Genomic DNA, 14,812 nt, shown 5'->3' on the forward strand with positions numbered 1-14,812 from the left:
CCACCTCTGAAGAAGTCTGACCTGGTCACTTGACCCCCAAAAAATCAGATTTGGGCCACTTTTGCCTGCAGTGTGAACCTATGTGGTCCTGAATCAGACCCAGATCTGATTTTTTTCAATGCGGCTGCAGTGTGAACAACCAAGGCGGATTTGATGCGACTTTTACGTCAATCTACGTCGACATGTGTCACAATTATGCGCCGGCGAGTTAGCCCTAGACACAACAGACACTGACAGTAACATTAAAAACTTGACTAGATCTGGAGAACAGCGATGGAGCGAGTCAATGGAGGGAGAGTGAGGTGTTAGACCTTATTAGTATATGGGGAGATACTTCAATTCAAGCTAAACTAGAAGGATCCTACCGTAATCGCTCCGTTTTTGAAAAAAATAGCACACGAAATGGAAGAACGTGCCTTCAGTGCCAAAGGAAGGTGAAGAGTCTTAAAGGTAAATTTAAAGAAGTAAATGATTCTAACAACCGAAGCGGTCGTGGTCGCATCGCCCATTTTATAACGAGATTAGCCGTGTTATGGGCGATAAACCCAGCTGTCAGCCGCTAAACCTGCAAAAGGCCAACATAACACATTTTGCTCTCTTTCTCTTCGCTCTTGTCCTCTTCAGCACCTGCTCATTAATGTGACGGCTTCCATTACACAAACATTTTGAAATAAAAGCGAAAATGCTTTCTTCCTCCATAACCTCCCGAACTTTAGTGCAACAGCAGCTGCGTCTGACGTCATTGTTATTGTTCTTTTGCGCATGCGGGTTAGTTTGAAACCTCAAACAGTTCACACTGGAATCAGATATAGGCCACATTTTAAAAGGTAAGGTGAACAGCCAAACAAAAAATCGGATCTGAGCAATAGTCAGAATATGAGTCTGATCTTCTCTGTTGGGCTGTGATTATGGGGCGTGTTTCAACCGAACCAGGAAAGACCTCAATTGGATAGACCTACAACCAATCAGAGCAACGGAGCAACGCATAACATTAGTTATCAAATGTCAACAGAACTCAACTGCATTGTGTTGCCAAGTCCGCGGGTTAAAGTGACCCCAATTATGTGATATACAGACCCAGGAATGTGAATTTTAGCTGGGCCCTGCCAAAATAACACATATTTTACCCCCCAAATGCCATTTTTTTTCCGGAGAACCCCCCCGAAAAGCTATTGGGCTTGTTTTTGGCTAGTTTTGAGTAGCAATTGGGCGGGTTTTGTTGTAAAAACTTGCTGGAATAAGTAACCCTAGAAGAAAAAGATGAGTGTAAACGATCTTTGCCGGTGTTGTAAAAAAATAATTTAAGGATACACAGAGGACTGACCAACACCATCATCATTTCTGAGAGAGATAGTAAAGGTGAATGCATATACGAACAAGATCTCCGTTTAGGATTTGAACAAACTCAACCCAAGCGCCTTTGATGACGTGGATGCTACTGTTTATCATCTGTCCATAAAGCCCGCCCTGACAATTTCATTGGTCCGAACAGTTTCTGTTCAGGCATAATTACTCCTCTACGGATCAAGTCCAGACCAAACTGTCCGAGTTAAAATGTTGTGGGCGGGGCTAAGTTCGGCTGGCATCCAGGCTAGGATATGAGGGTCTGATCATTCCAATATGCTATCGGGTTTCTACTGAAACAAATCTCAATGCTAATCTCTGAAGTAACCCTTTAAATAACTGCAGAAGAGACTTTATCTACAAACATTACAAATCTTAGCGATCACAACAGTGTATGCATGCGAACAGTGTGTGTGTAGGTAGCAAATGTAGGTCGAGCCACATCCTTTAGTTTGACACTTTTAGCCTCGCGCTCATGTGGGTGAAGCCGGTTAGAATCAGAGCTGGATCTGTGGTGCGGTGGTGAGAGCATGTGGTTGGTGCTCATGTGGGCGACACAGGGTCGAGTCTGCAATCCTTTCTCCCACACTCAGAGAAACTTGAGGGTGAGACAGAAGGAAGGCTGGTGTTCTGTTTCGAGGGCGATGCAGGTCAGTCGAAGCGATGGCGTTTTCTGCAGTCTGAGCTCCCCCACAGAAACAAGAGCTATTTATAACATCCCCCCCGTCCTCAAGCCCTGTTCCGGCCGGACCGTGAGGGAATAACGCCGTTTAAACTGCCATGCTTTTGATGCCACCAGATAGACTGTGTGTTGTGTGGTTCAAAGGGGCGGAACTGACTGTGTGTGTGTGTGTGTGTGTGTGTGTGTGTGTGTGTTTGTTTGGTGTAAAATACAGAGAAATAGCGAGCTAGTTGTCACGTTTTACTCCAGTGAATGTTTCTCGGCGTGGATTATTTCTGTATGAGACGCATCTTAAAGTCTTCAAAAAAGAGAAAAGTTCAAAAGTTTGGGATCTGTAACTTTTCATTTTATTTTGAAAGAAGTCTCTTATGCTCACCAAGGCAAAAATACAGTAAAACTAGGGGTGTAACGGTACACAAAACTGACGGTTCGGTACAGCAGTTTTACACAATGGCTTTTTATTTATTTTTATTAAACAGTGGTTTACTGAAGAAGAAAAAGTGTCTGTCCTTAAAGTAATTAAATTATAACTAAACGTTTATTGAAGATATTGCTGTACACTATATAGGGAGCCCTTACTCACACATTAATATTAAACAGAGGCCAAACTATTAGCCTAAATTCAGCTGCTATTTATTTTTAGGTGTAATAATCAACACTCAAATAACACAGTAAGCAAACATGTAAACTTCACATTAGGCAGTTTTTGCAATTACTTCTAAATCTAATTATAAAATAGTTTTTTCTCCAATTCGTTGTTGAAATATAATCATTTATACACAGAGTGTGTCATTTTCATGACAGGTTTATTTAAACACACATGAAATAATCAAGACATCACTAACAGGTTCAGTAGAATATAATGAATATAACAGCTAATATTATGAATATAACGGCTAATATAATGAATATAACGGCTAATATAATGAATATAACGGCTAATATAATGAATATAACGGCTAATATAATGAATATAACGGCTAATATAATGAATATAACGGCTAATATAATGAATATAACAGCTAATATAATGAATATAACGGCTAATATAATGAATATAACGGCTAATATAATGAATATAACGGCTAATATAATGAATATAACGGCTAATATAATGAATATAACGGCTAATATAATGAATATAACGGCTAATATAATGAATATAACAGCTAATATAATGAATATAACGGCTAATATAATGAATATAACGGCTAATATAATGAATATAACGGCTAATATAATGAATATAACGGCTAATATAATGAATATAACGGCTAATATAATGAATATAACGGCTAATATAATGAATATAACGGCTAATATAATGAATATAACGGCTAATATAGTGAATATAACGGCTAATATAGGTCATATATTTAGTGAAAGAGTTGATTTCTCTAGTTAATAAAAGGACACTGTATGACTCCTGAGGTCATGTGATGCTGACGTTGTTTAGTTTACTGCAGTTATATTGACGTCTTTCCGCCGTTGAAACACTGATTGAGCGATTACACCATATGATACGGGACAGTGAGTGTTAATGTATCCTCAGCATACCTTCAGATGTTCATTCATGTTTATTCTTTAGGAAGAGATGATCGCGTTCACAGATGATCGTGCGGCCGCTTGAACTGTGATCTGTGATCAGTCACGCCACATTAAAGAGCGTCAAAACGGCATTTATCATTTGAATTTTGTGATAAAATGGACTGAATACTTCATATGTTCGTGTGGGAACTCGGATTGAAGTGTGTCCGCGCTTAAAACAACGTTTTGGCCTTCCGTCCACACTGAGACGCCGTTTTAAGTCAACAAAAACGTCGTTTTTTTGAAAACGCTCTCCAACGCGAATACATTTGAAAGCGCCGTCTTCACGTCGTAGTGTGTACTGAGAAGATGGAGGTATTTGAAAATGATGATGCGTGTATAGTCATGTGACTCATATTGTACCAATAGATATGCATGTTTATACTGCTAATGTGCCAGAGTTATGTGCTATTCACTTTCACACAGTTGCTAAAATAATACTTTGCAGAAAACGTACTTGTCCTGTAGCAAAACACGAGTGGAGTTGCGTTTTAGACCAAACATAATAAAGGTTGACCGAGTGAATGCTGAGATATCGTGCTAAACAAAATGATACTGCCAGAAGAATCGTGTGATAACTTTATGAAGTCGGTATCATCTCAGTGAGCGTTTAAGCTGAATTACGTTTCAGTGTGGATGAGAAACTTTTGTGTGGACGGAGAGCGTTTGGAAACGAAAACTCCGGATTAATGTAGACATAGCTTTGATCTGGTTGTGTGCAGTGCTCATTTACATATAGACAACAACACATTTCCCAACAACACATTTCCCAACAACACATTTCCCAACAACAAAACTGTGGCCTGTGAAAATGCAGAGTGGCTAACTTTGGAAAACCGCTAGCCACAAAAAACTCAATGTCAAGCCCTGCTAGAAATGTTGAAATCAGCTTAATATGTGATGAGAAAGCTCAAAAGAACAGCATTTACTCTAAAATAGGATCTTTAGTAACATTATGATTGATCCCTTCTGAATTAAACCATTTCCTTCTTTTGCATCACTAGCCCGGGTCTTGTGTTGGTCGGTGTGTGTGTGTTGGTCGGTGTGTGTGTGTTTATCTGAGGCGGTTTGCATGGCTGGAGCTGGTGGAGTAAGAGAAGAGCAGATAATCTACGCTTCTGTCCTCTTCTCTTCTTAAAGGGTTAGTTCACCCAAAAATGAAAATTCTGTCATTAATTCCTCACCCTCATGTCGTTGGACACCCGTCAGACCTCCGTTCATCTTCAGACACAAATGAAGATATTTTAGTGTAAATCTGATGGCTCTGAAAGGCCTCCATTGGCTCAATGCACTTTACACTCTCAAGACCCTTAAAAGACACTAAAGACGTCGTTACAAAGTCCATCTCACTACAGTGGTTCTAAAATAACTTTATGAATCGGCGATTATAGTTTTTGTGCGCAAAAAAACCCTAAATAACGACTTATATAGTGATGACCGATTTCAAAACAAGGCATCATGAAGCTTCGAAGCGTTATGAATCAGTGAGTCATATCATGATTCGGTTCGCGTATCAAACCGCCAAACTGCTGAAATTTGGCGATTCAAACCGCTGAATCGACTCACTGATTCATAACGTTCTGAGCCGCTGTATCGACTCACTGATTCATAACGTTCTGAGCCGCTGAATCGACTCACTGATTCATAACGCTTCGAAGCTTCATGATGCCGTGTTTTGAAATCGTCATCACTATATAAGTCATATTTAGGGTTTTTTTGCGCACAAAAACTATTCTCGCCGATTCATAAAGTTATTTTAGAACCACTGTAGTGAGATGGACTTTGTAACGACGTCTTTAGTGTCTTTTAAGGGTCTTGAGAGTGAACTGTGCCATTGTGCCAATGGAGGACTTTCAGAGCATCAGATTTACACTAAAATATCTTCATTTGTGTTCCGAAGATGAACGGAGGTCTGACGGGTGTCGAACGACATGAGGGTGAGGAATTAATGACAGAATTTTCATTTTTGGGTGAACTAACCCTTTAACCTCGTGGCTGGTTCAGAGCTCTGAGAGTTTAGGAATTGACTTCGGTTCCTGCTGGATTTCAGGGGTAGATGTGGACCCGTGCCGAAACCGAGAGAGAGAGAGAGAGAGAGAGGAACAGAGACGAGTTTAATTGCTCCATCTGCAAGAGGGCTGCAGAACTTGGCCCTGCCTGGGCCGATCCAGATGTTTTCCGGCAAGAAACATCTGAAAATGTTTAATTTCTTTCCCATAGGAGTGAAAAGTCTGTTACATGTTGGATATTTACAGTGGCAACTGCCCTGTTCCATCCATCAAGGCCAGCCGTCTCAGGGCTGCAGATTTACAGCTTTTATTTGATGTTCCGCTGCTGGAAGACCAAACACACAACACTTGTGAACATGTAAACAGCGCAGGAGTTCAGCGTTTGCTTAATGGATAAAAGCAATACTGTTGATTCAGACCACATTGTTTTTGGGTGTGGGGTTCTGGCGTTTGGTGGGACTCTTACAGGCTTTGAGTGTGTATCAGCGTTTCACTCGCGCTTGCAACTAAAAATAGACGTGTGCGAATAAACAATCCCTGCGGATCGGTTTTCTTCAATGATTGTAAGTCTTCAACACCGTAAATGCTATAACAAGCGTCTTAATGATCATTTTATATTTTGGGGATGGAAAAACATAAATGGCGATACTGTCTAATGTGATTATTAAACTTCAGAAGGCTCTGATTTCATGAATAAATGCGAGCTTTTCACGTCTCAAAGCCTGAAGGTGGCGCTGTTGTGCGTTTCTACAGGCTCGACCAATCAATGAATAGCACACATTTATGCCGATCGATCGCTTATGAGCTAATGCTGATCGATTATGACACATGTACGGTGTTTATACTGTAACATGTTTGCATATTTTATCTCCTCGTCTGAATCTGAATGAGCTCCTGCAATAATAAAACATAGACATTTCAAAATAAGAGTCCTGGTGTATTTCAGGTTTGTTTATTAAATAAAAGTCACGCCGTGTGTCCGATCTCCACCCGGTTATTATTTGGCTACACAAATTTAAATGTAATTGAGTTTAAAGTAAACTATTGTATTGTATTGTATATGTCTGGGACGCCCTGTCACAGGAAACACTGAGAACATTATTTGACGCACATTATTAAATATATAGATTTACTAGTATCAGTGTTATTATAGCTAACAAAAACTATAACCATAAAAAAAAACGCTGACCGGTTTTCCGTCGTTAATCTAGCAAAATTGGACACGCTCAGATCGCTAAAATATGTTTATAATAGGGCTGGGTAAAAAATATTGATTTCTCGATTTTCACTTTTACAAAACAATATCGATTCTTAAATCCCAAGAATCGATTAGGCATCCTGTTTTCAGTTATGAATGAAATAAACATTGTAGCGCACCTCCCATCCAATAAATCGTAATCATCTTTGTGCTTTATTACTATTGATATGAAACCAAGTCTCAGATTTCAAATTACGCCTATTTTTTTTACGAAATTCAAAAACATAAACCGTTTTGGCGCGAGATCGCTCTGCCAGCTCAGCTCAAGAGAACCGGCAGATGAACAGATCTTCTCTTCCGCCTTATACGAGTAACAGCGCGAAATAAACACGCATGAGCTTCTGAAAGTGTGTTAAAAGATACTGGACAACTTAACGAAATCCGTATTATGTCAACCGCAGAAAGACGTCAGTAAAACAGCTTGTAAACAATGTCATGTAACGGCACATTTACCTCAGAAAAACCATATCCAGTGTCCATAAACTCGCTAGTCAGCAAGAAAAATTAACTCTAGAGAGGAGCATTTTGCTAAATAAATGCACCACATTAAATAGGATATTCATATTCAATGTTCTTCAATATTTAATGCGTGTATGTATGAATAAATCTGGCAAGTTTTTATGCAGCCGCCATTTAAATGTTTATATTTAAAAAACGAATTGGAGTAGAATTATGATTATGTAATTGTAAAGTTAATATTATAACTTTATTATGATTTTTAAAAAAAACATAATTTAGTGTAATTTAAGGGGGCTTTCACACACACCTTGTTTGGTCCGGATTTTCGGACTTTTCAGGTTAGTCCGAGTCAAAATTACAGATGTGAAACCTCCACTGACCACGGTCCGCAACAAACAGACGAAATTTGGTCCAACGAAAAGAGGTCGTCTCAGTGCGGATCAAACTGAACAAAGGTTCGGTTCGGTTCTAGTGTGAAAGCATTTCCTGTACGGTTCGTACTTTCAGACCATTTACAGGAAGTTCCTGTTTATGTTTAAATATTATAATGTTATTTTTAAATTTCATCTCGGCTAGATTGATTATGAAAAGTAAAAAAATGCGCAACATGTCAGAAGACAGAAGGTCAGAAATGATTTAAGAAATTTTGTATGATTTTGCTTAGAAAGCCTTTCTTTAATGTGAATTTCGTTTAGTTTAAATTGTATGTTAATTTTAATCAACGTTTAATCAGATAATTGCCTGGATTTAATAAATAAGAAGCAAATAGTCTATAGCAGACAATAGTCGCGGGAGCGATCACATGCTTTACACATGAACTGAAGCGCGTCTCAAATAAACCCAAACTCACAAACATGAGAAATATGTGAATATAAAGCTTGAAATGTCCACTTTTAAACGTAACGAAAAGAAAATAGTCCAGCAATGCGCAATGTTCAATAGTGGCGGTGATATGCGTCCGTTCATTCACTGACGTCACACACACATCCGTTTACAAACCAATCACAGTCCAGATGCCGCCCACAGAGATGAAGACAAGTGAAGTGTGTCATGTAAAGTTCTTTAGTGCGCTCGCATAATTGCAATGTGAAACCAAACCAAAACTAACCAAATGTATCAAAACATGAACTTCGGTTCGGACCTTGGTGCGGACTTTCAGGTGTGAAAACGCCCTCAGTGTTTGTATACAAATCTGTTAATTTGTACCTTCAATATTAGTAGGCTAATGTAGTATCAACTGACTCCCATAGTTTACAACATTAGTTCAGAAATTTGTTTTCCTTGAGAAAATTTGCCATGTATTAAACCTGATACATATCCAAAAGAATCCATATTGAATTGAATCGAAACGAATCGAAAATTGGGAAATGTGTGTCAATACCCAGCCCTAGTTTATAATGGTATATACTACATGTTTTAGTTATTTTATTTAGTTTTTGTTTCATCAACAATCATAACACGAGTTGGCTAGGAATACTGAAAGCCCGGCTGTGATTCTTTGCTCCAGCTGAACTCGGGTTAAGCCAGGTGAAGATCTGGCTCAGTTTTTAGCAGCTCCTGAATGACTGTATACGGGCCGTGCTGATTTAGGTCCTTGTTTCCTGTCAGGTTTGACCCAGTTTGCTAGATGTGGCCCAGTTGGGCCGGGACGCATGCTGGTTCTGTCATCATCAGAGCTGCACGGTGGGAAAGTGCTGTCACGGCGTTTTATCATTTCTATATGCGGCTCAGCATACCCCGCTGAAGACGATCACTCTAATGTGTCCATCCAAGATGCTTCTCCTGCCTTTGGTCGACACATTTGTAAGACACTGATGAACGCAGTTCTCGGCAACTTTAGAAATCTTACATTTGGCGGAAACTCTTCCAACTCAACAGTTGGAAACCTAATTATGTTGCCTTCGAAGATTTTAGCCAAGCATTGTGCAGAAAGCAGTCCCAGAATGCATTGCGACAAGCTCCAAAATAAATCCAAGATTGCAGAAACATTTATTCAGTAGTGAAAAGCAGGGAGTTTTAAAGTGAATCAGCTGCTAATATTAATCATATTAATGCTCATTTATCCTATATTTACATTAAAGGGTTAGTTCACCCAAAAATGTAAATTTTGTCATTAATTACTGACCCTCATGTCGTTCGACACCCGTCAGACCTCCGTTCATCTTCAGACACAAATGAAGATATTTTAGTGTAAATCTGATGCTGAGAAAGTCCTCCATTGGCTCAATGCACTTTACACTCTCAAGACCCTTAAAAGACACTAAAGACGTCGTTACAAAGTCCATCTCACTACAGTGGCTCTACAATAACTTTATGAAGCGACGAGAATAGTTTTTGTGCGCAAAAAAACCCTAAATAACGACTTATATAGTGATGACGATTTCAAAACAAGGCATCATGAAGCTTCGAAGCGTTATGAATCAGTGAGTCGATTCAGCAGCTCAGAGCGTTATGAATCAGTGAGTCGATTCAGCAGCTCAGAGCGTTATGAATCAGTGAGTCGATTCAGCAGCTCAGAGCGTTATGAATCAGTGAGTCGATTCAGTGGTTTGAATCGCCAAATTTCAGCAGTTTGGCGGTTTGACACGCGATCCGAATCATGATTCGACTCACTGATTCATAACGCTTCGAAGCTTCATGATGCCGTGTTTTGAAATCGTCATCACTATATAAGTCGTTATTTAGGGTTTTTTTGCGCACAAAAACTATTCTCATCGCTTCATAAAGTTATTGTAGAGCCACTGTAGTGAGATGGACTTTGTAACGACGTCTTTAGTGTCTTTTAAGGGTCTTGAGAGTGTAAAGTGCATTGAGCCAATGGAGGCCTTTCAGAGCCATCAGATTTACACTAAAATATCTTCATTTGTGTCTGAAGATGAACGGAGGTCTGACGGGTGTCCAACCACATGAGGGTGAGGAATTAATGACAGAATTTTCATTTTTGGGTGAACTAACCCTTTAAAATTGTCTAGCAATTGTAAGATAAGGTTTATGTTGATGGTCTCAAGGGGGTATTTTTGGTCAAAGCATAGCAGAAGGCAGTTGGATGATGTATTATAATCTGTCCAGAGTCACCACAGCTGTGTGTGTGTCCAGATTAAGAGAGATCAGTGTCTTTATTAGAGCTGTATAAACTGAAGAGCCTATATTACTACCTCTCTCTCTCTCTCTCTCTCTCTCTCTCTCTCTCTCTCTCTCTCTCTCTCTCTCTCTCTCTCTCTCTCTCTCTCTCTCTCTCTCTCTCTCTCTCTCTCTCTATTGTTGTGTGTCATGGCGCTGGGTTTGTTCCAGCTGTCATACATGGCCACTGAAGGGTCAGTAAGGTCACATGATCCAGTGAGACCCTGGAAGAGACTGAGGTTTACTACTGTAGTGTCTGTGTGTATCAGTGTACCGCTGCTAAAAATGTCCCAATACATATTTATTGTAATGCACTTTTTCACTCTAATTAATAAATTACTTGTGTTTATTTTAAATTAAAATATTTTTATATAATTTATTTTTTAAATAATTTTTTTTTCCCGATTTATTTATTATTAGGCGGAGTTTAACAAAAATAAAATAATTTTTCACAATGGTAATTTGCGCATTATCAGTGAAGATCAAGTCGAAATATTTTTGTAAAATTATTAAATAATATATATGCAGTTATAATGCACTTTTCACTGTAATTTCTAATTTAATTGTGTTAAATTAAAATATTTTTATTAAATTATTTAATTGGATTTTTTTCTAATTTATTTGTTTATTTATTATTAGGGGGAGTTTAACAAAAGTAAAATAATTTTTTACGATGATAATTTGAGCATTATCAGTGACGATCAAGTAGAATTTTTAGTCTTTTTTTATTAAATATTTATATGTCTTTGTGTATCTGCATGAGGAGTGTACCGGTGCTAAAAATGTCCCAATACATATCTCTTATAATGCACCTTTTTCACTCTAATTAATAATTTACTTGTGTTCAAATATTTATAATTTTTAATAATTAATTACAATTATTTTTAATAAAATATTTAATACGTTTTTTTTTAAATAATACATTTTATTATTTATTTATTTTTTATTATAAGAGGTGTTTAACAAAAGTAAAATATTTTTCAGTGATAATTAATAATGCGCATTATCAGTGAAGATCATGTAGAAATATTTTTGTAAAATTATTAAATAATATAAATAATAGTGATAGTGTCTGTGAATATGTATGCATTAGGAGTGTAAAAATATACCAATAAATATTTCTTATAATGCTATTTTTCACTCTAATTCATAATTTAATTGTCTTTGATTAAAATTAAAATATTTATAATTTAATTATTACTTTTAACTATTTTTAATAAATTATTTAATACGTTTTTTTAAATGATTAATTTTATTATTTATTTATTATTATAGGGGGTGTTTAACAAAAGTAAAATAATTTTTAAGTGATAATTAATAATGCGCATTATCAGTGAAGATCATGTAGAAATATTTTTGTACAATTATTAAATAATATATATAATAGTGATAGTGTCTGTGAATATGTATGCATTAGGAGTGTAAAAATATACCAATACATTTCTTATCATGCTCTTTTTCACTCTAAATCTAATTCTAACTGCGTTTAATTAAAATTAAAATATTTATAATTTTTCTTTCAAAGTTTTTTTATTGATTTTTACAATATAAATCACATTTAACAATCCCCAACCCTCACCCCCAATAACGACTATACTGTTCAATAATTCTAAATAGCTAAATAAAGAAACAGATAAGCAAAAATACACAATATAAGAGTATTACACGCATTTGAAGAAATAAATAAAAAGAAAATAAACAAATACAATAAAAATTGCAACAATAAAACAGTCAATAATAAAGCATTATTTAGTTATAAAAATTTTTTTTAATGATTAATTTAAATAATTTACTTTGATTTTTATTGTATTTATTTTAAAAATTAAAATATGATATATTTTATTAAATTATTTAATAGAATTTGTTCCCCAAATAATTTATTTATTAATTAGGAGTTTTATTTTAGGAGTTTAACGAAACTAAAACAATTGTTCATGATGATATCAGCGAAGATCAAGTAGAAATATTTCTGTCAATGTTTTAAATGTTATGTGTGTTAATGTGCATGGTCTTCTCCTGACGTCATGTGATCATGTGTGAGTGGGCGGCACCTCGGTGACTGTGGCCACTCTTCTGTAAAGCATCTATCTTCAGGAAATGATGAAGGCCTTTCTCCTTGCAGTGGGAGCCGTAACCCAGATACAGTATGTAATTTGCCCATACGTACGCGTCTGCGGCGCTCTATATTAAGGCCAAAAGTTCTTCTCATTATCAGAGTCCCTCATTACCTGTTTCTGTCATCTCACGCTCACAGGGATTTGGATTTATACCTGATAATTACCTTCTATATAAAGCCGACCAGAAACGGCCCGAGCGTATACACCTGAAGCCTGCCCCCAAAACGCCTCGACCCAGCACTCGGAAAAATATCACACGCGTCAAAAAAATGAATGATTTTTGTACACTTAGCCGTTTTATTTAGGTCGAGTAGATGGTAAGTGATGCACATAACGAGTTCAGAATCTGTTTTCTTTAACGGACTCGTCATCGCTGCTAATGTATGCAAATCTCAGCCTGGTTGCTAATGTTTCCCTCATTCTTTCAGATCGACGCCTTGTGTAAAAGAAGTAAAGAATCAGAGGCTGCTTTCCTCAGCGTGTACAAGAGATTAATCGATGTCCCAGGTATGTCTCTCACACACACACACACACACACACACACTGCTGTAGTGTTTCACTGAGGCAAGAATACTGTAAACACATCAGTCATATTTATGAGACCTCCGTCTCTAGTGTCTGAAACACACACACACACACACACACACACATGTGTACAGACCGTCTTAATGACTTCTACGGCTTTAGAGACCTGCTCCGTTCCAAACCCCACACGCGGAGAAACTTGGATTCTAATAAAATCCGCATTCATTGGCCCACAAACACCTTTTAATCTTCCGAATTGGCTTTCTAACGGTGAGATAATGGCCCCCCGATCCTCAGTTTTTATATGGTAATGTTCTGTTGCGCTGATCTATAATAAGTTAATGGTGCCGCAAAGGTTCATGTGACATCTCGGAGTGTCTTTAGCTCAATAGAGTTCTGCACTAAAACTGAAAAAAGTCCACCGAGTGTGTGTATGAGGCATCAAACTAGGGCTGTGCGATATTGAAGAAACATTTTAAATTGTTAAATAATGCGATATTCGATATGATATTGCTTTAAGTGTGTAAAATCCATTTCTTTCCTCAACTGATATCCTTCACTTAAAGCATAACCGACTGTGTTTACATGAATACTCATCAAGACGGCCATTTTGACACACATAACTGTGTGTATTTGACAGTTTGAGTGTGTAACAAGACACGAAAAAAAGATCGGCTTGTGCGCACGTTCAGTGTTGGGGAAAGTTACTTAGAAAAGTAATGCATTACAATATTGCGTTACTCCCTTAAAAAGTAACTAATTGAGTTACTTAGTTACTTTTTAAGAAAAGTAATGCGTTACGTTACTTTTGCGTTACTTTTTCTCACCTGGGCTGGGCTTGTTTTTGTAGTTGTTTTTTTTTTATAACAAAAAAGGTAATATTTTTGTAAAGACCTCTTCATACCAAAATGTAAATAATAAGCCCCAGACTGAGGTAAAGATGCAGATTCCCTCATGAACACTAGAGGGCGCAGCTCTGGATAATGGAGAATAGGACGCAGGATTTTTTATTTTACCAATAAAAACAAAAAATCTAGTAATTTTCATCATCAAAGGTCAGCAGCAAGACATTGGTCAATTAAATATAAAGGTAGATTATGCATAAAAATAGTTGTTTTATTTAACATTTAATTATTTGAGGTTTGCATAGTATTCTGATTTTGCATTTGACTGATTTTCTTCATTTTGAGGAGGACAGAATCTTTATTGTGCAAGTGAGATAAATAAATGCTCACATTTAGTCTAGAACTACAATAACCATCATGTTCACACACACACACACACACGCCTCTACACTTATTTTTCTCAACATGAGGACAGGAGAGCTGTCAGTCAAATTAATGTGAAAAAGTACCTTTGTAAATTTGAAAAGTAATGCGTTACTTTACTAGTTACTAGGAAAAATTAATATGATTACGTGACTCAAGTTACTTGTAATGCGTTTCCCCAACATTGCGCACGTTTCGGTGTGTGTGTGTCAGACAGCGCGAGACTGTAAGGAGTTGTTTTTCGCAAGTTATTGCGTTTAATAACTCTTTTTAACGTCAAGCAAGTCACATATAGTAACAGTCGTGTGCTCAGTCTATTCTCTGCTATATGCGTCCACCTAAAAATACACTTTTCACAATGTTGAAGTAGCATATTAAAATCATTCAGATATTGCGTGCCCTTGCGATATGTACATTTACGATATTCCGATATATTGCGCAAC

The 14,812-nt window shown here is 37.1% G+C and overlaps 1 protein-coding gene across 4 annotated transcripts in view; it reads left to right on the plus strand.

The window, feature by feature from the left end:
* cux1a (cut-like homeobox 1a) overlaps positions 1–14,812 on the plus strand; it is a 263,147-nt gene that overhangs the window by 119,570 nt on the left and 128,765 nt on the right. For all 4 annotated transcript variants that reach the window (XM_079804718.1, XM_079804716.1, XM_079804717.1 and 1 more), the window contains exon 4: positions 13,005–13,083. In XM_079804718.1, coding sequence (XP_079660844.1) covers positions 13,005–13,083 — 79 coding nt within the window. The remainder of the gene's footprint in view (positions 1–13,004; positions 13,084–14,812) is intronic.

Source organism: Gobio gobio, assembly GCF_949357685.1.
Source record: "Gobio gobio genome assembly, chromosome: 22".
Classification (NCBI taxonomy): domain Eukaryota; kingdom Metazoa; phylum Chordata; class Actinopteri; order Cypriniformes; family Gobionidae; genus Gobio; species Gobio gobio.